General features: G+C 38.1%; 1 protein-coding gene across 3 annotated transcripts in view; it reads right to left on the reverse strand.

The window, feature by feature from the left end:
- Positions 1-24,302, reverse strand: part of ZNF112 (zinc finger protein 112) — a 32,659-nt gene extending 8,357 nt beyond the window's left edge. Inside the window, exons 1-4 of one of the 3 annotated variants that reach the window (XM_014342745.4) lie at positions 22,197-24,302; positions 8,817-8,865; positions 5,968-6,094; positions 2,022-2,117 (exon numbers count right to left, since the gene is read on the reverse strand). In XM_014342745.4, coding sequence (XP_014198231.2) covers positions 2,022-2,117; positions 5,968-6,094; positions 8,817-8,831 — 238 coding nt within the window. In that variant the 5' untranslated portion in view covers positions 8,832-8,865; positions 22,197-24,302. Of the gene's footprint in view, positions 1-2,021; positions 2,118-5,967; positions 6,095-8,816; positions 8,869-22,196 lie in introns of those variants that run through there. The other 2 variants (XM_003817564.4, XM_057300704.2) reach the window with 2 other exon arrangements.
- Between the last annotated feature and the right edge of the window lie 667 nt (positions 24,303-24,969).

Consider the following 24,969-nt stretch of genomic DNA (forward strand, 5'->3'; position numbering starts at 1 on the left):
GGGCCCTGCTGTTTTCTACAGCTGAAGGACACGGCACCCTGCATTGTAGCTGCTCCAGTTCCAGCCATGGCTAAAAGGGGCCAAGGTTTAGCTCAGGCCATTGCTTCAGAGGGTGCAAACCCCAAGCCTTGGCAGCTTCCATGTGCTGTTGGGCCTGTGGGTGTGCAGAGGGCAAGAGCTGAGGCTTGGGAACCTCTGCCCAGATTTCAGAGGATTTATAGAAACACCTGGATGTCCAGGCAGAAGTCTGCTGCAGGGGTGGAGCCCTCATGGAGAACCTCTACTAGGTCAAAGGAGAAGGGAAATGTGGGGTTGGAGCCCCTAGAGTCCCCACTGAGGCATTGCCTAGTGGAGCTGTGAGAAGAGGGCCACCGTCCTCCAGACCCCAGACCCACCAACAGCTTGCACCATGTGCCTGGAAAAGATGCAGGCACTCAACGCCAGCTCATGAAAATAGCCAAGTGGGCTATACCCTGCAGAGCCACAGAGGCAGAGATGCCCAAGGCCTTGGGAGCTCATCCCTTGCATCAGCATGGCCTGGATGTGAGACATGGAGTCAAAGGAGATTATTTTCGAACTTTGAGATTTAATGACTGCCCTGCTGGGTTTCAGACTGGCATGGGGCCTGTAGCCCCTTTGTTTTGCCTGATTTCTCCCTTTCAGAATGGGGGCATTTACCCAAAGGCTGTACCCCCATTGTATCTTGGAAGTAACTAGTTTGTTTATTAGAATATTATGCATCCATTACAAAAACAAGTGTTATAATCTTAGACTGGGAAGGATTTCCCCAAGGTAACAGCAAAGAAGAAAAATTAATATATTAAAAATAAGAATGTACATAACAGATTTTTACATTAATATGAGGTATATGATCATGTTAGTATAGCTAAAAAAATTAAGGTATTTTAAAAGGTGACATTATGTTCCAGCTGACAGTATCAGGAAGGTAGACTGGCACAGCATGGCCTCGGCCTGTTTTTGTACAACCCAGGAGCCAAGAACGCTTCCTACATTTTTAAAGTGGTGTAAGAAAAACAAAGACTGTGACAAAGAGCACATGTGGCCAGGAAAATCTAAGGTATTTACCACTGGGACCTTTAGAGAAAAAGTTTAACTCCTACTCTCAAGGGTACCATGTAGGACCCTGAATCTTAACCAAGATGGAAACAAACCATTATGGAAGTGAGTTAATTTGTTTTGAATTTTCTGTTGACTCTTTCTTCTTATCCAGCAGCATCCTTAGCTACACAGTTGCGACAGTGGCTTTTGATGTCAGTCTTGAGGACTCAAGAAACTATCAAAATGTTAGGATTCACATAAATGTCCAACTTGAAAATTCTACTTTAAGACTGTGGCTATGTCAAGAGATTGTTTGGGTGCAAGAGTATGGGACAGAATGGGAGGATAAGAAGCTGGACATATGAATACAAGGGTGTCTCACTTGAAAACGCTGCATGAGGAAGACCAGTTATAATGTTGGCATTGGTCATTTTTGATACTTACTTTAGCTGATTGGCTATTCTTATCTTTTAGGATTAATGGCTACCCATCTATGAATACCCAAGGACAGCTAAGCAGTTAAAACAGGCATCCATCAGATGAGAAACAGTATTCTAGAATACCCTTCAATTACACAGATTTATTCTACACCTATTAGCTGCCTCAGGGTGAATTGAAGAGAGCAAAGATCATGCATCTATTACCCAATTCATTCAGAGAGAAAAGCAAATCAAGGAAATTGACACAGAAGCATAATTGAGAGGTCTGAGGGGGCAATCATGGGGCAGTGCCTCTGAAACAGACTGAATGAGCAAAAACAAACAATGGTAGGTGAATATGGAAAGTGAGAAGAGGTTGAGGGGACAGATACCTTAGGACCTAATAGACCACTTTAAGTACTTTAAACTTACTATGTGTGAAATGGGGAGCCACAGGAAAGCTTAAACAGAGAAGTGATGTGTTCTGACTCATGTTCTAGAAGGGGCTCCCTGGCTGCTATGTTCCTGCAGCACAGTTCTCACCTGAACATCCATCTCCTGGGGTTTCTGTCTCCACCATCAAAAGCTTTTCTTCTCTCTCCAGCTGCGATATTAGGTCTGGCTTGAAGGGCTGATGTGCTGTAAAGAAGGAAAGGAGAGCAAAAGTTTTTAAGTTTGATGACATTCAATTGGTCAAAACTAGACAAAAAGGTATACACAGACAAGTGTGACTCTCTCCCACATCCCTTCTACCCTGTTACCTTCCACTCACTATAAGAAACTAACTTCATGATTTTCTTTTTTTTTGAAATAGGCTCTCACTTTTCTGCCTGTGCCAGCATGCAGTGGCATGATCACGGCTCACTACAACTGCAGCCTCAACCTCCTGGGCTCAAGCAATCCTCCCACCTGGGCCTCCAGAGTAGCTGGGACCATGGGTGTGCATCATTATGCCCAGCTAAATTTTTTGTAGAGACAGGGTCTCCCTGCATTGCCCAGGCTGGTCTTGAACTCCTGGGTTCAAGCAATCCTCTTGCCTTGGCCTCCCAAAGTGCTGAGATTACAGGTGTGAGCCACCATGCCTGGCCATTATTTTGATTAAACCTTCCTTCTTGTGTTTCTTCTTATAAAAATAAGTATATATATAAAATATATATATATTTTATAAGCTAATACCACATGGCTTATATATATATAATGTATATATTATATATAAAATATATATATAATATTTTATATATATAATATATACATTATATATAATATATATTTTGTATATGTATAAAATATATATACATTTTGTATATGTATAAAATATATATACATTTTGTATATGTATAAAATATATATTATATATATTTTATATATATATTATATATAATATATATATTTTATATATAATATATATTATTTTATATATTTTATAGACAATAATATATATTATTTTATATATTTTATATATAATAATACATATTATTTTATATATTTTATATAATAATATATATTATATATATATGTCTGTACCCACACACTGTCTATTTACTTATTTTACCTTATTTCTTACATGAATTGTAGTATACTATTAATATTCTTTTGGACATGGCTATTTTTAGGGAAAATCCCTAGAAATGGGTTGCTGGGGAAGGGTAAATACCTAGCTTTGTTAGATATTGTCAACTTCCCCTCCCTAAGGGTTGTATCATTTTGCATTCTTCCTTTCAATGCATGAATGTTCTTCATTCCCCACAGCTTTGCCAAAAAATGTACAGTGTTACGTTTTTGAATTTTTGCCAATTTCATGGGTGAGAAATGGCATTTCAGTATAATTGTAATGAACATTTTTTTTGAAATAAACTGAACATCTATTCATATGTATACATATTTCTATGTGTATATACATACACATACACACAGACACACAGACACACACACACACACACACACACACACCCTACACACCCTAGCTCTATGTCCTGAGACAAAGAAACATAGATCATAGATACTACAGTGACCATACCTAGCATCCAGACTTTGGCATTAAATACCATTCCCCAGTAAAAAAAAAAAAAAAAAAGGATAATTCCAGAGCCAAGGCAAAGTAAAGATGAGCACAAAATACTGTGCTCTGCCAATAAAGTAAGAAAGTGCTCAAAAAAAAAAATTGGGGACATGTTACAAGGTCACAGGAGCCAGCTTAAAGAGGCCAAACTTGGGACAATTTTAATATCTACAAAATTACAGTAATAAACTATAAACCTTTAAAAAATTTCACAAATCCCTACAAATAACATTGAATTGATGCTTGAGAAGTGGGGGGCTCTTGTTGACTGCAAGTTTATGCCAGGTGCTGACTGCTAAATGTGAAGGAGGTAAAGTTAGAAAAGTCATCATTTTGTAACTGTCATGGTAAGGACCAGATAAGGCAAGATCATCAGCAGGTGCTTAGTCTACAGGAAAATACTTGTGTTACCCTATGATTACAAATGGGGGAAAAAGCAGTAATTATATAGTGGGGAAACTGCATAACATCATGACTGGGTAATCAAAGTTAACACCACCTTTGAGGGACAGATGACTTCATGTGCCTCCAGATGTGATTCCCTCAAAAGCGCACACTCTACCTACATAGTGTTCCTGCTGCATGGATCATCTGAATCTAATTTTGTGGAATCATTAGGAATGTTCTATTAAAAATAAGGGAAGAGGTGATAGCATTCTTCAAAAATGTTACTGTCATAAAAGAAAAAGAAATGCTGTGGAAATGTTCTAAATTAAAGAAGCCTAAAGAGACAGAACAACTATACTAGACTCTAGATCCTGTTCCGGAGGGAGAAAAATATGCTTTAAAGAATAAAATTAGGCTGGTCGCGGTGACTCATGCCTGTAATCCCAGCACTTTGGGAGGCTGAGGCAGGTGGATCACCTGAGGCCAGGAGTTTGAGACCAGCGTGGCCAACATGGTGAAACCTCATCTCTAATAAAAATATAAAAATTAGCTGGGCATGGTGGTAGTTGCCTGTAATCTCAGCTACAGGTGGCTGAGGCACAAGAATCACTTGAATCTGGGAGGCAGAGGATTCAGTGAGCTGAGATTGCACCACTGCACTCCAGCCTGGGCAACAGAGACTCTGTCTCAAAAGAAAAAATATATATATAAAATTGACTTTATGGATAAAATTACAGCATAAATGATAGATAAGATAAAAACATTATATCTGTCCTGAGAACAGGTAAGAGAATATTCCTCTTTTTATAAAACAGACTGTGCAGTAAAGGAAAGAATTAGTCTTGTTTAAAGAGAGATCTGGATTTTGCCTTTGGCTTCTGGAGAAGGTAATCGCTAAGTCCCTGGAATATCCTGCCCGATTAGAGTGTCTTTTGTTTACCCAGAAGCCTTGGGCCACACACCAGATAGTTAAACAATGTGATTTATAGTGGGGGCTTTGAGCCATGTGGTATTAGCTTAACCTCTGGAGAAACTGGAATCTAAGAGCAGCCACCCAGGTGGTCAATCATATCTAGGTAACTAAGCTCCAGTGAAAACTCTGGACACCAAGGCTCAAATGAGCCTCTCTGGCTGGCAATGCTCCTTATGTATTGTCACACTTCACTGCTGGGAAGTCAGTGCTGTCCACAACCCCACGGAAGATGACAAGTGGAAGCTGACATCTGGAACACTCCTGGACTCTGCCTCCTGGGCCTCTTCCCTAGGCTGACTTTAATCTGATTCCTTTCCCTGTAATGAATCATTAACTGTGAAGACAACTGTTTTTAGTGAGTTCTGTGAGTCCTTCTAGTGAATTATTGAGCCTGAGTGTGGGGCTCAGTACTCTTGGGTCTTGGGGACTCCTAATCTTGCAATTGGTATCAGAGGTGAGAGTGAACTTGGGGACTCCTGAACTCTGTATATACACTGAAGTATTTAGAGAAAAACGGCCATGGTATATCAACTTACCCTCAAGTCGTTCAGAAAAAGATATTACGACTATATATATTTTTTCATATACATACATAAGTATGTATGGAGAGGGAAAGAACATGAACATAAATGATAGAGCAAATAGGGTAAAATGTTATTAGAGGTGAATCCAGGTAGAATCTTGACGAATCTATATAGGTGTCCTTGTCCTTTTGTAAGTTTTCTGTGAGTTTAAAGTTATTTACAGATATATTGTTTTTTAAAAAAACCCCTCTAAAAAGTCAAGTTCATCAACAGTTACTGGTGCCCTGAAAAATAAACTTACTAACCTGGAACAACTTACTAAACTGTTTGATGGCAAATCAATGAAGCAGGACCATATTTACTATTCCAAGGATAGACTAGACAAAACCATCAGAAACATCTTGTCTGTGTTGCACAGGGATTATTAGGACTCTCGGGCACCTAATCTCAGAGAATAATTTCAGGGGCTTCAGAGTTTCTAACAATTGAGCACACAAAGACCCCCCAGGAGGCTGCCATTGAGTAACTAAGGGCACCTATCCTCACCTACTAAGAGCAGGTTCCTGAAGTTCTCCAGCATCACATCTCGGTACAGCTTCCTCTGGACAGAGTCCAGCAGCCCCAGCTCCTCCTCAGTGAAGACCACAGCAACATCCTTGAATGTCACCATCTCCTACAATGCCAAACACATGCACACTAAGTTTACAGAAGAAGGGCAGTGCTGAGAAGGTGTAAAGGACTGGAAGCTGTTCTGGAGTCTGGGCAACTTGAGTCAAATTTACATAGTTCTCTTCTGTTTGCCTTCTGTAATGCTAATGCCATTCACCAAAAGGGCTGCAAGAAAAGAAATCCTTGCACTTTGAAATTACTTCCTTTTGTTAGCACTTACAAGTAAGCCTCTGGAACTCTGTTGCACCCTAGGTTACCAATATTTTAAATTGTATTAATAATGTCATTTGCTCCACAAAAGCTTTAGTTCTAACAGTGCCTGATGCTACCTGTTTCTCCTCATTTACACACACACACACATCACTTATTTAATTTGTCAAATTTACAGGGTATCAGTCATCCTTACTGCTCAAATATGTAACTCATCCTCTGTGCTCATCTGGAGACTGTTGCAGTGATGGGCACAGCTCTGGAGCCTGACTGCCTGTGTCTGGATCTGGGCGCTCTGCCCAATGCTAGCTCTATGATCTTGGACAAGTTTCCTATTTTCTCATTTGTATGGTGAAACTTATACCATAGAGTCCTAGTAATAAAATGAGTGACCACATGTAAAGCATGGAAAACAGCACCTGGCACACAGTAAGTACCCAACAAATGTTAGCTACATTATTAATATTTTCATCATATCTTCTATCCCATTTCTGGGCTGCAAAGTAATTCAGAGAACTAATGGTCTAGAATATAATAATTTGATCCAACTAATGCACACTTAGTTTGAGGTTACCTATACGAACAATGTTGCAAAAACAATCTTTTGCATTGACATTAACCTCTGGAATTCTGTCGATTATCTCCTCAAAATAAATACCAAAAAGTAACAATGGCAATGCTGAAGAATAATGACCTTTAAAGTTCTGAAATCATAATGGCAGGTGTTTTCCCAAAACAGACTTTTGCCTTCCATCTTAGCCTTCTTCCAAGAAAGTATAAATCCTAGTCAACACTGGATATGAAAGCTTTTTAAAAAAATCTTTCATAATCTCACAAGTAAATTTGGGAAGTAAAAATCAGTTATTAAAAACATTCTCACAAACTTATTGGTAATAAAGTTCATTCTCTTTGCACACGTTTGCTGTTCATCAGTATTTCTTGTTTTGTAATAATAATTCATCTGGAGGACACTGAGGTCTTTTCTTCCATGGACATTGTAAATATTTTTCATTCCACTTTGCTGTCTTGTAACTTTTTGCTGTAGGGTAATTTTAAATTTTTAAATGAACAACTGTTCAGTTCCATATTTCTTCTGGCTGCGGTTCTGAGCATAACAGCTTCAGCTCTGAATGCAGAACTCTGCTTTGGTTTGCTTTGCTTTTTTGTAAGTCTTTCCACGCAAGTGATATGCCTGAAACTCTTGGCCCAGAAAGCAAACGCTTTAGAGTTGGCCCAATGCTTATCTTCCTGTATGAACACGAACCTCTTATCTTCAAGGTAACAGTGCAAATGACTCTACAGTTCCCCTCCAACAGTCATCTGGGGCCATGAATAGTGTGACAGATGCAAAGTGCCTATATATCCTATGGTATGACTAAAAACTTTAAACTAAGTACCTGTATTACTCTAATAAAATTAATACATGAATAATGAAACACACACAGACATACAAACATATACAGATAAACACATAGCTATAGGTACTAAGAAGAATCTAGCTCTTCTTATATAAGAAGCTAGCTCTTCTTGTACAAAAACATCTATTTTTCCCCCAACCTTAGCTTCAATATAATCTTGTTAGACAAAATCATATTTTATGTATTCCACCTGAGACATCACTTAGGAGAAAATATTTTTAGTTTTGAGTCTCTAGAACATTATGGACAAATAACATCAAAATTCTCTCACACTGGTTTTTGAGTCAAGATTATTTGTAGGAAAACTGATACTGCAATGTAAAACTGCAAGAATCCTCAGGAACGTAAAAGCTTGTGAGTTGGAAATAATTTAAAGAAAAGGGCCGGGCACGGTGGCTCACGCCTGTAATCCCAGCACTTTGGGAGGCTGAGGCACGTGGATCACGAGGTCAGGAGTTCAAGACCAGCCTGGCCAAGAGGGTGAAACCCTGTCTCTACTAAAAATACAAAAAAATAGCTCAGTGTGGTGGCAGGCGCCTGTAATCCCAGCTACTCGGGAGGCTGAGGCAGAGAATTGCTGGAATCCAGGAGGTGGAGGTTGCAGTGAGCCGAGATCATGCCACTGCATTCCAGCCTGGGCAACAGAGCGAGACTCCATCTCACAAAAAAAAGAAAAAGAAAAAAAAAAGGGGGAGAGGGATAACAACAGTTTACGTCAATAATATTAGATGATAAAAATTAACTGCTAAAAATTAAGCAGATAAAAATTCAAAATTGTTATGTATTAATGCAAGAACAGTTATATTTTAAAAAATGACCATGGACAAAAACAGATTTGTAAGCAGGGTAATAAGGTGTAGGATTTTAAAATTTCTATTCTTTTTTGTACTATTATTTATGAAATAAATAATAAAACACATTTACAACTAAAAGGAAATTTTAGTAAAGGACAAAAACAAAAAGCGAGAGCCTGATACATAAATGATACTAAATGCCTGTTGTCATTCTTTACCCTTGGCAAAGAAGGGGGAAAAAGATATGTCCACTCACTGCAAAATGAGGTCACATGTAAAACGGCATAAATGAAAACCAGCTCACCTGGAATTTGGTCATTTTTCTCTTTCTTTTTCTAGAGAAAGGCAGAGACCTGAGAAGGCAGAACAGGGTAATACGAAAGAAGCCATGATTAAGAGGGAAACGTATCTTTGTGCAAATTAGAAAAAGGTGTCCCTTCCCCCAGCAGATGTGGCCACACACCTGTGTTAAGGAGCAGGTAGCATGGGTTGGATTCTAGCTACCACTTGGCTCTCCTGGCAGGGTGCCCGCATGCACGGAGCAACCCGCACAGCTGTACCCAGTAGCCTCACATGCCTTACAGCTCCCAGCATGCTCATTCTCATTATGGGAGAGGTGGGAAAGGAGAGGTAGTGGCATGTCATGTACTGGTTAAAAGTGGACTCTGGGGACAAAATGTCTATGTTCAAAACCTGGTGCTACTATATACTTGCTGAGTAACCATGGTTAAATTCATGAACCTTTCTAATGTTTCAGTTCTGTCATCTGCAAAATCCAGACCACACAGTGCCAACAATATATGATTGTTATTAGGATTATCTGTGTGCATACAGGAAACCTATTATAACTATACCAGGGATCTCTACTTCCTTGCAACTATAGAGATGCAGATAGCATTCTGTATCACAAAATTGCCCTGGCGAATGTATTTTGTAAGACATCTGGACAGCAGAGATTACTGCGCTGTCCCGGGAAAGTCACCCTTAACTTCGGAATGTCTGTAGCTCTGGCTTCTTACTTTTGTTGCCACAGTATATACTATATACATCGAGACCACCCTTATGAAAAATACAGTGGCTAGTAAATAATCTTCCTGAGCTCAGGGGAAGTTCAGTGGCACATCCCTCTTCCCACAGGGTACAACAAAAGACTCATGAAACCTGTGAGACTACTACATTTCTCATGTTAAACAAAAATGTGATCCTCTGTCTAGATATGACAAAATCTCATTGGTGATGAGAACACCTAGCCTGCAGGGTTGTTTGTGGGGCTGCGTGTGCTCCTCTGTGAAAAGCAGCTCAGTGCTTGACCCTGGGGAGGACTGGACACCAGGAGTTTAATTTCATGGTTCTTCCTCAAGGTTTGTTACTTTACTTACTGTTCTCAGGCAACTTTAAGGCTATCTGTGGAAGAGAAAGAACTGAAAAAAATAAAAAAGGAACTGAACATGAACTGTGGGTAAGGCAGAGCCTTCTAGCACCACCTCAAAGAGAGGTGCACTACTCCAGTAGGCACCTGCTCCCTCCTCCTCCACCTGGCCTCTGCTGTAGAATCCACAGGATGTAAGCACAACTACCAAGGACAAGTATGAACTTGGCTGCGTAATCAGCAGTAAAAGAGCTGAGTTTTCTTTCACTCATCCAATATTTATGGATTGCCTTCTAAAAGGGATACAGTGCCCAGATAGATGCCAGGGTAGAGGGTGCACGGAGTCCTTTGAGAGAGCATGGAAGGGCCCTCAAACCCATACATGATGACGGAGGATGGATGAGGATGGAGAAAATGAGGGCTGATCTTAGTGTTGGAAGGTGACTGACCTATATTTGCCACTCAAAGAGAAAGGAGTCATCAGACTATTGAAACAGAATGAGAGTTAGTGGGTATCTAGGGCAAGAGAGGAGGCAGAAAATGTGGTAAGAAGACCAACTCATATGCTCTAGAGGAACTCCCTCACTTAATCCCACAACCACCCAAGAAGTTGGGACAATTTGTAACTCTTTTTACAGTTGAGAATACTGAGGCATTCATATTTTAAGCTGCTTTGTCATTTTAGCTAGCAGAATGGCCAGGACTATTAGTCCAGGGTCTGTGTTCTCAGTTACTAGGACAGTGGCTCTTAAGCTGCCAGCTCACCAGTATCAATGGGGAGCTTTAAAAAAAACCAATGCCCAGACCCAAGTCCAGGCTCTATAAATGAGGATCTGTGGAAGAAGAGTTTTTATGAAATCCCCCAGATGACTACAGTGTGCAGAGAGGATTGCAAACCACAGACCAGGACACACATAGAGGCAGTTTGCAGGATAAGCCCATGCAATTAACCACTAGGCCATTTGGCCTCTCAAGAAAATTGTCAGAGAACACTCAAGCCAGGAACAGGGAAGGGCCTGGGAGCCAGGCCTCTTGATTCCCAGATCCCCATTTCTCTCTTTTAAAAGCTGCTCTTGGAGCTGTCACTAAGAGGAAGGAGCAGTAACATGCGCTGTGGGTGTCTGCAGTCACGCACTCCGTGTGAGGACAGCCTTCCAGTTTAGACCTCTCTGATCACCTTCATCAAGCAGGGGGTCACTAATCAGCCAAGGGACTCTGAGAATTCAAAAGAAAAGGGAATTCCTGTTAAATATGAAATCACACAGTGGTCATCCTATAGACTATTGTTGCTTCTTCATGTTTGATAGAATTAAAGCCTGATAATGTTCCTTTCTTGGTTAAAACAAGTGCATAGCTGCCTTTGGGATAAAGTCTAGATTCTTAGCAAGCCACACAGGAATCTTTCATGTCTGTCTGCTCATTTTCTCTGCAAATCTTCTCTCCCCTTTGATCTCCAGCCGTGTCAATCACTTGATCTCATGAAAGAGTCTCCAGGCCCTTGCATGTGCCACCCCTCCTGCACTCCTTTCTCTTTTCACTTAGAGCAGGGGTTGGAAAGCTTTCATAAAAAGGACAGATAGTGAGTATTTCAGGCTTTGTGGGTCACATGCTGTCTCTGTCCAATATTGTTCTTTCTTTTCACAACCCTTCAAATGTAAAAATCATTCTTAGCTGAAGAAGAGACACACAAAAACAAGCCACAGGCAATTTGCCCACTCCCATCACAGATCCTCTTAGCTTTTAACACTGAGCTTGTATGTGCCCCGCTCTATGATACCTTTAAGAAGGTTTCGCTGAAGCCTCATTAGCTCCTAAAACCCATTTTGCCAGCCTAATGAAAGCGGAATGCTTTGGCCAAGAGCCCAGGCTACAGAATCAAGCTGCCAAGCTTCAATCCTGACTCTACCACTTACTGGCAGCATAAACTGACACACATTAATTAACCTCTCAATGCCTCTGTTCTTCATCTGTAAAATGGAGATAAACGTTGGGTTGTTATGTTATGTTATGTGAGTTCAATGCATCATAATATTAGAAAGTCAGTGTGAGTGGTAATAAAATCTGATCAATGTTAGCCATTGTTACTACCATCTTCATTATTATCACTATGAAATAAATCTAGAAGCTGCTCATTAGCTCTGGTTTGTTTCAAAGTATGTTTATTTTAGGTCAGTAATTAACCATAGGTGTACATCACCCTTTCGACATTCTGAAAAATCTATTGGCTTCAGCATCCCACCAAAACTGATCAGAGATAAGGGACAGGGAATATTCACATCTTTTATTCTCCCACATCTATTTTCAGAAAATTTGAATATACTCTCACTGAGTTGAAGGTCCCCATTCCTGCTGCCTGCTGGAAAGCTGCACCAACCACAGATAGGTACCAGATAATTCCTCTCTGCCAATCCCTACGTTTGGTAATAAGCAAATGGAGAATTTGACACAGTTCCCACTGCACAGAAATCTGTAGCCAAATGGGAAAGACAGATCAGAAATAAGCAGCAGAAGCATCTGCGAGCTCAAAGACAGGTCAACAGAAACAATCAAACCTGAAGCACATGAAAACAATGTGCATTCTGTTGTTGATGGAGTGCTCTACAAATGTCAATGAGGTCAAGATGTTAATAGTATTATTCAGGTCTTTTGAATCCTTACTGGTTTTCAGTCTTCTTGTTCTACTGATTACTGATAAAAGAGTGTTGAGATTTCTACATAGAACTGTGGGTTTCTCTATTTTTTTCTTTTAATTATATCAGTTTTTCTTCATGTAACTGTTGTTTTGTAGGTACACTTTTAGGATTGTTATGTCTACTCGGGGAACTGACCCTTGGCATGGTGTCCCTCGGCATCCCTGGCCTTGGTCTGAAGTCTACTTTGATATTAATATAGCCACTCCGTAGTACAGCTCCTTTTCTCTTTTTCACTTTCAAACTATTTATGTCCTTGTATTTAAATGGAGTTATTTTAGACCACATATACTTGGTTCTTGCTTTTTATCCAATCTTACAATATATTTTAATTGATGTATTCAGGCCATTAGCATTTCCTATAATTATTGATATAGCTGGATTTCTGTCTACCATTTTATTATCTTTTTTCCTGTTTGTCCTCCCTGATTTTGTCCCTCTATTACCCCTTTTTCTGCCTTCTTTTGGGTTGATTTTTTTTTTTTTTTTTTTTTTTTTTTTACTATTCCATTCATTGTATCTATTAGCTTTTGGCTATATGTCCTTTTTTTTTTTTCCAGTGGTTGCTCTAGGGTTGTAATATACATATCTAATCTTTCACAGTGTATTTAGCATTACTGTTTTACTACTTTTTGTAAAATGCAAATGCCTTACCAACAAATAGTTCCCTTTATCTCCCCACTTTGTTTCAGTTGTATATACTACTCTATATACACAAAAACCTCTAGCCAAGAAAGTTATAATTTTTATTTAAACAGTCATGCATATTTTAAAGAGTAGAAAAACAGTATTTTATATTTGCCAAAAACTTACTATTTCTGGTGCTCTTTCATCATTTCTGAAGTTCCTAGTTTCCATTTAATATCATTTCTATTCAGCCTAAAGAACTTCCTTTAGTGCTCCTTTTAGCACAGGTGTGGCATTTTTTCATTTCATTCCTGAAGGACATTTTCACTGGATATAGAATTTTGTACCGACAACTCCTTTAAGAATATTAAAGATGTTTTTCCAATGTTTTCTGGCCTCCATGGCTTCCCATGATCCACGTATATCTGAATCATTGTTCTACCAGATATATAATATGTCATTTTCTCTAGCTGTATTCAAGAATTTTTGTTTATTTTTAATTTTCAGAAGTTTGATTATGATGTATCCAGAAGTGATTTTCTCTGAGTTTATTGTATTTGGTATTCAACGAGTTTCTGGAATCTGTAAATTTATGTCTCTCACCAAATTTGGGCAATTTTCAGCTAGTACTTCCAAACAAACATTTCTCTCCTCTCCTCCTGAGACTCCAAAGACAGGAATATTAGACTTCTGATATTGTCCCACAGGTTCCGAAGGCTCTGCTCATTTATTTTTCAATTTTTTTTCTCTCTGTTGCTCAAATTGCATTTTTATACTAACCTATCTTCAAGTTCACTGATTCTTTTTTCTGTCATCTCCAGTCTGCTACTGAGCCCATCGAATAATTTTTTTTACTTCAGATGTTATCTTTTTCATAAAACAAATCTTAATTTCCTAAGAATTCAAATCAAAGTATTTTCCCTAACTATAACAGATTTAAAGTAGAAATGAACAAGAAAAAAATATCTGGACAATCTCCAAATGTTTGGAAATTAAGCAGCATACTTCTAAGCAACCAATGAAATTAGTCACAAAAGAAATTAGATGCAGCGAAGTGGAAATGCTTTTTAGAAAATAAATTAGAGCATATTTTAAATGGAATCAAGACTTAAATGCAACATATCAAAATGTAAGAGATGCAGCTAAAGCAGATATTATAGGGAAATGTATAGCAATGATGCATATATTAGAAAAGAGGTCTTAAAGGCAAACAGAAAAAAAGGACGTAGTACACCTAAGATGGAAATCAATGAAATTAAAAACACAAAAACACTAGACAAAATCAAGCCTATCAAAATATGGCTGGGCCAAATCCAGCCCACTGCTTGTTTCTGTACAGGATGTAAGCTAAGAATGGTTTTTACTTTTTAATGGTTGAAAAAAAATCCTGAAAAGATTATTTTGTGATGTGACAATTACATGAAACTCAAATTTCAGTGTCCATAAAGTTTTACTGTAACACAGCCATGCTCATTTGTTTACATACGGCCTATGGCTGCTTTTGCATTACAGCAGCAGTGCTATGTAGTTATAACAGAGTTCATAGGTGGCACTCTCATTTCTTCATATTGTTGCTAAGCATAATTTAAACCACTGTGACTCAGCATTAGGTTAACTCAATTGGGTTAAATGCTGTTAATTGAACAGCATTTCAAGTAACATATGTATTGCTGTACCACAACATTTTAATTTTTGTATTACTAATACACACTCTTCAAGCCAAACACAAGAAAAAAAAACAGAAAAACAGACTTTGTTACACTTTGAAGGCACAATGGAGGTGAAATATTTTGTGAATGAATTAGATGGCAAAGCTTATCATGCTTATTGTGCTTCCTATGCAGTGACAACGTATCTATGCTAAACTAATCAAACCTATGTCAACACTGTCACGCTAAGCACTCATCACAATATTCTCAATTCACAATAAATGGTCCGAAAAATTAGAAAATTTTAAATAAAATGTCTCATCAGAGCAGAATTTCTTCACAAAAAAAATAATGAAAATGAGGTAGCAACTACAGTACATTTTGATATTCAGATATTCAGCTTCTATTTCTGCCCCAAGCAAGGAAAGTAATTTACCAGTGATGAGTTAATTAAATCATGTTTGATTGTAGAAGGCAAAGATATGTATCCAGATAAAATAAATTTGTTTATGATTAGTAGACTTTGGGCAAGACCAACTGCTCTAAGAGTTGAGGACAATGGGAACAACATTATGGTCCATTAAAATACAAGGGAAATGATTCTGATAAATTTATTTGGCTCTTGATTTCACAGATGTTACTAATGTTGCTCAGATATTGTGTATTCAAGGAATCAATGCCAAGTTTGAGTGGTTGAATGGTTAGCCTCTAGGAACAGTCGATATGGAACAACCACAGGTGAAAATATTACCAAAGAAGGTACAAATACTAATTCAGTAAACCTGAGGCAGTACAATCTGCTAAGAAGTGTTAAAATTGATAGTGGTAAAAGATATGTTGGAGCAGAAAAAGGCAGAGGTTGGATTTATAAAAACATGTATTTAAAGCCTATGGTTACTCATTGTATTCTTCATCAGCAGGTACTTTGCAGAGAATATTTTAATCTATCATGTGCTATTGAACCACTAGTGGCAACAGTGAACTTCATTCAAACTCAAAGATTTAACCATCATCAGTTGCATGAATTTCGTGAGAAACAGAAAAATTCTGACTTGCCCTACCACATGAGAGTTCAATGTCTGAGCAGCAATGAAGTTTTATTGTGATTTTTTTTAAATCTCAGGGCTGAGACTGAAATATTTCTGAATAAGAACTTCCCTCAAGCATTACTATTGATATAATACTGAATGACATTGGAAATTAGCTTTAGCTGCAGACTTGATAATGCTTCTTAATGAACTCGACCTAAAATTAAAAGGCAAAACAGTACTTATTTGTGAAGCTTATAGTGTAGGAAAGTTATTTCAAAGACAATTAATGTCTGAATCACAGGTAATGCTAAGCCACTTTACAAATTTCCAGTGCTGTCAAAAGTTAAAACAAGTAATATCTCAATTCCCACACAAATTTGTAGTATATATGTTATCTGAGCCCAAACTTCAGAATTGTAGCAGTGTTTGCAGACCTTGATGCAAGCGCAAAGGGCCTTTCTGCATTTCAAAGTCCATTTCATTGTACACTGCATAATTCTCCTAACCTTCCATTGAAAGTGATTATTCTGAAATGTAGTGACATACTAAAAGGTAAATATCAAGAGTCTACAATAATTCTTTAAATGTCTTCTGTATTAGTTTCTATTGCTGCTATAATAAGTTACCACAAACTTGGTGGCTTAAAATAATGCAATTTATTCTTTATTAGTTATGGAGATCAGAAGTCTAAAATCAGTTTCCTTGGGTTAAAGTCAAGGTGTCAGCAGGGCTGGTTGCTTCTCATAGGAATCCATTTCCTTGCCTTTTCTAACTTCTAGAGGCTGCTGGAATTCCTTGGCTTATGGCTGCAGCACTCCAATTTCTGCTTCTGTTATCATGTCACTTTCTTCTAACTTTGATCCTTCTGCTTTTCTCTTATAAGAATCCTTGTAATTACACTGGGCCCAACCAGATAATCCAGGATAATCTACACATCTTAAACTCCCTAAGTTTAATCACACCAGTAAATCTCTCATACCATGTGAAGTAACATTCATAAGTTCTGGGAATTAGGATATGGACATCTTTAGGGAGCCACTATTCAGTTTACCACATCTTTCAACTCATTAATATTCACAATTAAAATCATTTGCTTATGGATTAGTATCAGTATTTCATAGGACCTATTTGTTTAAAAAATTTCTTTTCAAAGATAAAATACATAAAATCTCATTACAAATCAGCATTAACAGATGAATATTTACAGTCAATTTTGATGACAAGGAATAGCAACCTTGAACTTCAATTAAGTTGTACTCAATCATTATATCTTAAATTTTGTCAATTAAAGTTTCCTCTCATTATATAAATACCTAAATAATAGTACTGATATTTCTAGTTAACTGGAAAAACTAAAATATTTACAATCTGGGCCTAAAAAAAATAGGTTTGCTGGCTCCTGGACAAAATTAATTCAACCCACAGGTGGTTCTTTGCAAAGATTAGTAAAAATTAAACTCCTGATGAAGAACAAAAGAGAAAAGACACAAATTACCAAAATCAAGAATGAAAGAAGGGATATCACTACAGACTTAACAGGCATTAGAAATATAAATGAATTAACATTAATGAATTCAAAGTGATAGATGAAATGGTTTAATTCCTTCAAAGACACAAAACATAAAATACTGATGTGAGAAATCAAAGAGAAAAATGAAAAAAATCACTCAAAATTCTACATACTGCATTGATTTGTTCATGTGATGTTATGGAAAAGGCAATGGGGTTGAGGAGTGAACCAGGGGTTTCCTGGGGTTAAGAGTTGGGGAAGAGTTTGACTACAAAAAGGTACCACAAGGGGATGTTTCTGGGCGATGGAACTGTTGTGAATCTTGATTGTGGTGGTGAAGTCTACATGACAATGCAATTGTCAAAACTCAGAAATGTACACCAAAAAGAATAAATTTCTACTATAAGTAGATAAGTTAAAAAATAAATGTTAAAAAATTAAATAAGGCTGTTCTACAGGTACTTGTCAAACTTTTAAGTGCACAGCAATCACCAGCTCCAGTAAAAGTGAAGCAGAAAAAGCATTTGACAAAATACAACATCCACTCATGACAGAACTTTTGCAGACTAAAAATATAATGGAACTTATAAAAATGCTTTCCCCTATGATCAGGAACAAGGCAGAGATGTGTACTCTTGACATAACTATTCAACACTGTACTGAAAATCAGCCAGTGTAGTGAGGCAAGGAAAAGAAATAAAAAGCATACAGATTAGAAAGGAAGAAATAAAACTGACCCTATTAATATACAACATGTGTCTCCATGGAAAATCCCAAGGAATCTACCAAAAAACAAAAATTTCTAGTGAGTATAGCAAAGTCAGAGAATACAAGGTCAATGCACAAAAATCAGGTGTATTTCTATACACTAACAATGTACAACTGGAAACCAAAATTTTAAAACAATATGATTTAAAATAGCTCTAGAAGAATAAATTATATATTATACTTGGGCATATGTCTAAACAAAACATGTATAGATCTGTATGCAGAAAATCATGAAACACTAATGCAAGAAATTAAAGAACACTTAAATGAACGGACATGTTATATCAATGAACTGGAAAACTCAATGTGATAAAGATGGATCCACTGATTTTACATAATGTCAATGAAAATACCAGCTGAATTTTTGGTAGATATAAATAAGCTGATTCTAAAATGCATATGGAAAGGCAAAGGAACCAGAATAGCTAAAAGCAATTTTGGAAAAAAAGAATAAATTTGGAAGAATCAAACTATCCAGTCTTAAGATTTACTATCAAGCCACAGTAAATATGATATCTTGGTACTGGTGAAGAGATACACACATAGGTCAATTTAGCAGAACATGGTACAGAAATAAACCCAAACAAGCAGTGTTGGGATGGTTGGTCATTCATATGTAAAGAAATAAAACCCAGCTTAACCATCACATATTATAAAAAAAGTTAACTCAAAATGGATCACAGATTTAAGTGTAAAACCATAAAACTTCTAGAACAAGAGAAAATCTTCACGACCTGGGGCTAGGCAGACTTCTTAGATATGACATCAAAAGCACAATCCAAAAAAGATAACATTGATAAATTAGATGTAATTAAAATTAGAAATTTTGTTCTGCAAAAGACACTATTAAGAGAATGAAAAGACAAGCTACAGGCTGAGAAGGAATATTTGCAAATCACACATCCAACAAAGGACTTATATCCAGAATATATAAATAGCTCTCAAGAATCAACAATAGGAAAAATATAACCCAATGTAAAACTGGGCAAAGCATGCATACAGACACTTCCGCAAAGAAGATATAAGGATGGCAAAGAAACAATAACAAAAACAGAAATATCTGCTGAACACCATTAGCCATTAGGGAAATGTAAATTAAAGTCACAATGCTTAGAATGGCTAAAATAAAAAAAAATAAGGAAAATACTAAGTGCTGATGAAGATGTAAATAAACTGGAACTTTCTACATCATTAGTGAGAATGCAAAATGGTACAGATACTACAGTTTGGCATCTTATAAAGTTAAACATACATTTCCCATATGATCCAGTAACCCCACTCCTGGCTTCGTACCCTACAGAAATAAGCACAAAAAAACTGTACATGAATGTTTATATCAGCTCTATTCATAAATGCCAAAAAGTGGAGGAAAAAGTCTATCAACCAGTGAATAGATAAACTGTGATACATCCATAAAGTGGATACTTCTGTTAACCAGAAGTAAACAGAAATGAAGTATTGATACGTATAACAACTTTGATGAATGTCAAGAGCAATTTGCTGAGTAAAAGAATCCGGTCTCAAATGTTAACATATAGCATCAGTTCATTTATATGACATTCTCAAAAAGACAAAACTATAGAGTTTTAGTGGTTATGGTAGTTGCCAGTGGTTACAGGTATGGTGAGGGGTAATTATGAGGGAAGACATGAGGGGAGTTTTTGGGGTGATGGAACTGTTCTTTTTCTGACTACGGTAGTCATTATACAAACTATGCCTGTGTTGTAATAGAATTGTATACCAAAAATAACAAAATAGTCAATGTCACTGTAGAAACATTTTTTAAAAACCTGTTTTAAAAACCTGGAAACACAACCTCAGTTATAAGGCATGGTCTATAAATGTTGTTACCATTTCTAACAATTTGTTTCTTAGGAATTTTTTTTAGATTATCAAAACATAACCAATCATTGCTCTTCAACTCTTCAATACTCTGAAATAGTTGGTGGATTATATAACCTACCAATATTAAGTGAGATTAAGGAATATATCCAGGGGTTATTTCTATTCTATTTTGATACCTAATTCCAATTCTACACTGCAAATCCTTGATGCCAGCTGTCTGTTGAGTAGCTACTCTAACCATAAACCCTTCACAACCTTGTACGATGTGCTGGGCACATGGAGAAAAATATGACATGGTCCCAGAAATAGAAGAACTTTCAGTGTATGGATTTAGATAAAGAGAAATAAGAAACAAAGAGCTATAAGACTTAGGCAAGGCAAACTCTATACTGGAACACAAAATTCATCACCATCCTTCTCCAAGGTACAACTCTCTTGCGTCCCCTAGCTTCCTCTAGTAAGGACCATTCTGTAAGCTTCAACGAATGAAAACCTTAGAGTAGCTGCTGGCATTTCCCTTTCAAAGTCTTGGATATAAGCAATTTATGATCATCAACGTTTGGCAATTATGACAATCAATCATACGATATTATACTAAGTCGATGTTAGAGATTTGCTTTAAAATACTGAAACAAAAAAAAAAGGGACAGGGAGTTGATACAAGACTGGCAAATGTTAACAAAGGTTGAAGCTGGGTGACGCTTCCACAGAATTATTTTAGTCATATTACATTTGGCTATGCTTACAAATTTCCATAGTAAAAACTTAAGGGAAAAATAAAAGCTATGAAGCCTATTTGGTTAAACGTGGGTAAAAATCCAAAAAGAAGTCTACTGGAAGAGGAAAACATTGAAATATTAATATTGTTACTGTTATATCTTGTGGTTAGCATAATTAATTTTTTTCTTTTACACTTTCTATACTTTCTTAATCTTTTACAATATGCAATAATTTAAATAATCAGAATATGAACTATAAATATTTCAAATAAAATTAAATTACAGATAACTAAAAAAAATCAAAAATTCAAAGCTCATTAACCTTGCTTTCACGGTCCTCTAGAAAAATCCAAATATGTGTTCTGAAGCTGATACTAAACACATCAAGAACTAAGGCAATGGATGGAAACTATTTGAATTCAAATCCCAGCTCAGGCTCTTACCACCTGGGTGACCTAAAGATAAACCACCTATGCTCTATGTCTGTTTGCTTATCTTTAAAATGGGAATGGTGGTACCCAACCCAGCCTCAAAGGGCTCTTGTGAGGATTAAAGATGTTAATTCATATCAAACTCTTAGAATGATCAGCACTAAATGTTTAAATACTATCTTTATTACTCATGCCCAAGTACTCCCTCATCCGTTTCTGCATTTATTGAACAAATATCAGCGCATCTTCGAGCAGAATTTGCCAGTGAATGATGGAAATATCGTCTTCCCTGGAAAGAAAGGATGATAAGTACTACTCAGGTGAGACTCCGCTGTCAAGTGCCAAAGGGTCATTCCCTCCTTCTCCCTGCAGCCTTTTTCAAGAAGTCAAGGCTAAAGAAGGAAAGGAGCATGGGGGAAATCAGAACTCCTGCATGAATTACAATGGACTACCCAGACAGCCCGGAGTGATCCTCTCCTAAAGAAAAATCTCTCAGTGATCAGAAAAGGGCCAGGGATACTCTGCAGCTGGAGCTCTGACCCCATCCTGGGTTCACAGAAGCTTTCAGGGAACTGAGTCCTTCTCAGAAAATTAAAAAGTGCTAGTAACAAGAGACCCATCTTCTACCACCTGTCAGGCTCTGTTCCAAGTCTTTTTATTTAACTCTCAAAAGAACTCCATTAGATAGATACTAGTACCATTTTAAAGAAAAAGAAACATAGGCAGAGAGATTAAGATACTCGCCTGTTATTATACTGCTAGGAAGTGGCAGAGCTGGCTGATGGTCAGGGGAAAGGGCTGGGGGAGTACAGAACCCAGGAGATCCCCAGTCCCTGCAATGTAGGATCTTGGACCCCCGGCGCTAAGTGGGGATGCGCCAGCTGCCCCACACTGGAGAAGGCTCATTCAAAGATAACACAAATCCCGCCCTTCGCCGCAAGTGGATTATCCTTCCCTAGAGCTACTGCCCGGTTGCTACTGGACCCCAACAAAACGAACATCAGTATGGACGGAAGGAGCAGGACGCAGGGCGGGGAGCACTCACCTTTCTGGGAGGAACGAAGGCCGCGGCCTAGCGTACCTGGGGCGGAAGTGGCTCTGCCTACCGAGACCTCCTGGACTACGCTTCCCAGAATTCCCGACGGGATCAGGGAGACGGCCTCAGCCTCCTAGAGCGGAAGTTACCCGACTACACGGGGCTCCCAAACTACATTTCCCAGAATTCCTAGAAAAACTCTCCACTTATCTGCCTGCTTAGGACGCAAGTGCCGGGTGCCAAGCTGAGAGCCTGGATGATATTTCACATGTGCCGGTCCCAAAGGAATTCCTTAACTCCCCCTTCCTGGAACCGAAATGCTTCCAAAGACAGAGAGCTCGTATATATATTTCTCTGTTTTCCCCAGCGGACCGTGCATGAAAGGCGCCTTTCCTGGCGCGTGTGTCTCTGACCCTGTGGATCTTCTGGACAATTCCCGGAATTTCTTGCAGGGTAGCACTTTCCCTTAAGTTGTCTCTTTCTCGTTTGGATAGTCAGTATTTGTATAGTCACTATTCTCTTTTGGTTAGCCATCCAATTTTATACTGCTAGTCCAGTTCTACTGCCTTCCCCCTAGAGTTTGAATTTATTTTTCTTCAAGCGCGACACAAACCCAAATAAACTCAACCAAAGCGGACTTTACCTACCTACCTACCTACTTACCAAGAAAATATCCCATAAAGGAGAGAACAGAGAAGCTTGCAATACAGGAAGAAAAAAAAAGAATTACAGAATGGAAGCGATGTGTGCGCTAAAAATGCAGGTACTTAAAGGAAATTGGGCTGATTTGTACTGGACACCGAATTTAAGGAATACAGGATCTCAACCTTTCTTTGACTCAATTACCTTTTTATTCCATTTTGGTGTGGACGCGTCTGAAACTGATAGTGCTGCTGCTACCTACCATAATGTGTTTGTTGCAAGATCCACAAGAACGTGGATGCCAAGAATCCACAAAAAACAGATGCAACCGTTGATGAGGCCATAAGCAGAAACAGTAAATGGTTCCCACGTTTCCTCTGCTTTAACTACTGATGATGAAATGCAAGTCATAAGGCAAATAGAAGGACTGTACTGATACAGACAAAATGTTATTATTATGGGAAGGGATAAGTCCCTTGTAAAACCTCGAAATTTTTTTCTTCTTTGAGAAAAATCTATCACCTATTTTCACCCTGCTCTTGATATAGCAAATATTGTAAGTTGTCTTATGGAGGACAGGATGATTCAGGGAGGACGGTGAATGGGTTGACTCAATCCAGAAAAGGAAGAGGAAAATAAAAGGACATAACGACCAATCTGTGAAAACGCTCACGGGGTCAGGAGATCGAGACCATCCTGGCTAACATGGTGAAACCCCGTCTCTACAAAAAATACAAAAAATTAGCCGGGCGTGGTGGCGGGCACCTGTAGTCCCAGCTACTCGGGAGGCTGAGGCAGGAGAATGGCGTGAACCCGGGAGGCGGAGCTTGCAGTGAGCGGAGATCGCACCACTGCACTCCAGCCTGGGCAACAGAGCGAGACTCCGTCTCAAAAAAAAAAAAAAAAAAAAAAAAGACACTATTAAGAGATGAGACTATTTGATTCTTTATTTAACAACTCCTTTCCAAGGAAATGTTTCTGAAAATACATACAGTTTACATATTAAAGAGGATCAATCTGATAATAGGTGATTTTTTTGATAAAATGAAAGGAAATTTTAAAAATAAAAGGGACAGAATAATACTTTGTGTACTTCCACTTCCAGTAATAATAAAATGAGTGATTTGGAACAAACATCTGGCAGAGGAAAGGTGAGCAAACTTTTTAAATGTCAAAAGGCATCAAAAGACAAGATAATGGAGAAATGGTGGGCCAAAATTCAGAAACACTTGGGAGAGTCATGCATTTGGGGCTACTTTTCTCCTGGGGATGATGGTCTAGTTTAGGATCTGAAAAACCTAGAAGCTCTGCAGCACTTTTGACACCTATATGAAGCTGGGGGAACAAAAGATTCTAGCAAAAACTAAAATGCGCATCTTTTCAAGTGCACATAAGATTTGCACAAATTAGTAAAATGATATGGGATTTCAAAATACTGAAATACTAAATATGCTTTTGAATACAATGAAATTTGGCTAGAAATCAATAAAAATACCACTAAATGATTCATGTGTGCATTTAATAAATATTGTCTCATCTCCAAACCCACCATTCTTCACTCTGCTTTATGGGGCTGGAATGGGGGAATCTGCAGCCAATCTTTCCCGACCTCCACACCCCCAATCTCGTTCTGTGTTCGGCAATTATTAGCAGAAGCGTATAGGGGTGGTGGGGGCAGGGAGATATACTATATCCTGTGCCTGCCAGCCAGCAGTACTTTTTCTTGTAGCAACTGCCTAATTTTCAGTTTTTCTAACACTTGAATAACCTATTTCATCATGGCTCTTTGTAAACACTATTAAACAACTTCCCAAAGACTGATCCTTAGATGTCTAAGTCCTAAAACTGCAGGGCCCTGCTTCTGAGCTCAGAGACAGCAGAACCAGCCCAACACTGACCTCTCCTCAGAGGTCTGAGTTTCAGGTGAGCATGACCTTCCTCCAAGCTTCTAAGTTTTAGTAATTCCTGTCTCTTCACTTTGTTTCCTCAGACCTCAGGTGGTTGCTGCTTGCTGCAGTTGCTACTTCCTGCAGTTGCTGCTTCCATCATATATTAGAGTTCTTTTTTTTTTTTTTTTTTTTGACAGAGTCTCGCTCTGTTCCCCGTGCTGAAGTGCAGTGGTGCCATCTCGGCTCACTGC

Source organism: Pan paniscus, chromosome 20 (assembly GCF_029289425.2).
Source record: "Pan paniscus chromosome 20, NHGRI_mPanPan1-v2.0_pri, whole genome shotgun sequence".
Taxonomy (NCBI): Eukaryota; Metazoa; Chordata; class Mammalia; order Primates; family Hominidae; genus Pan; species Pan paniscus.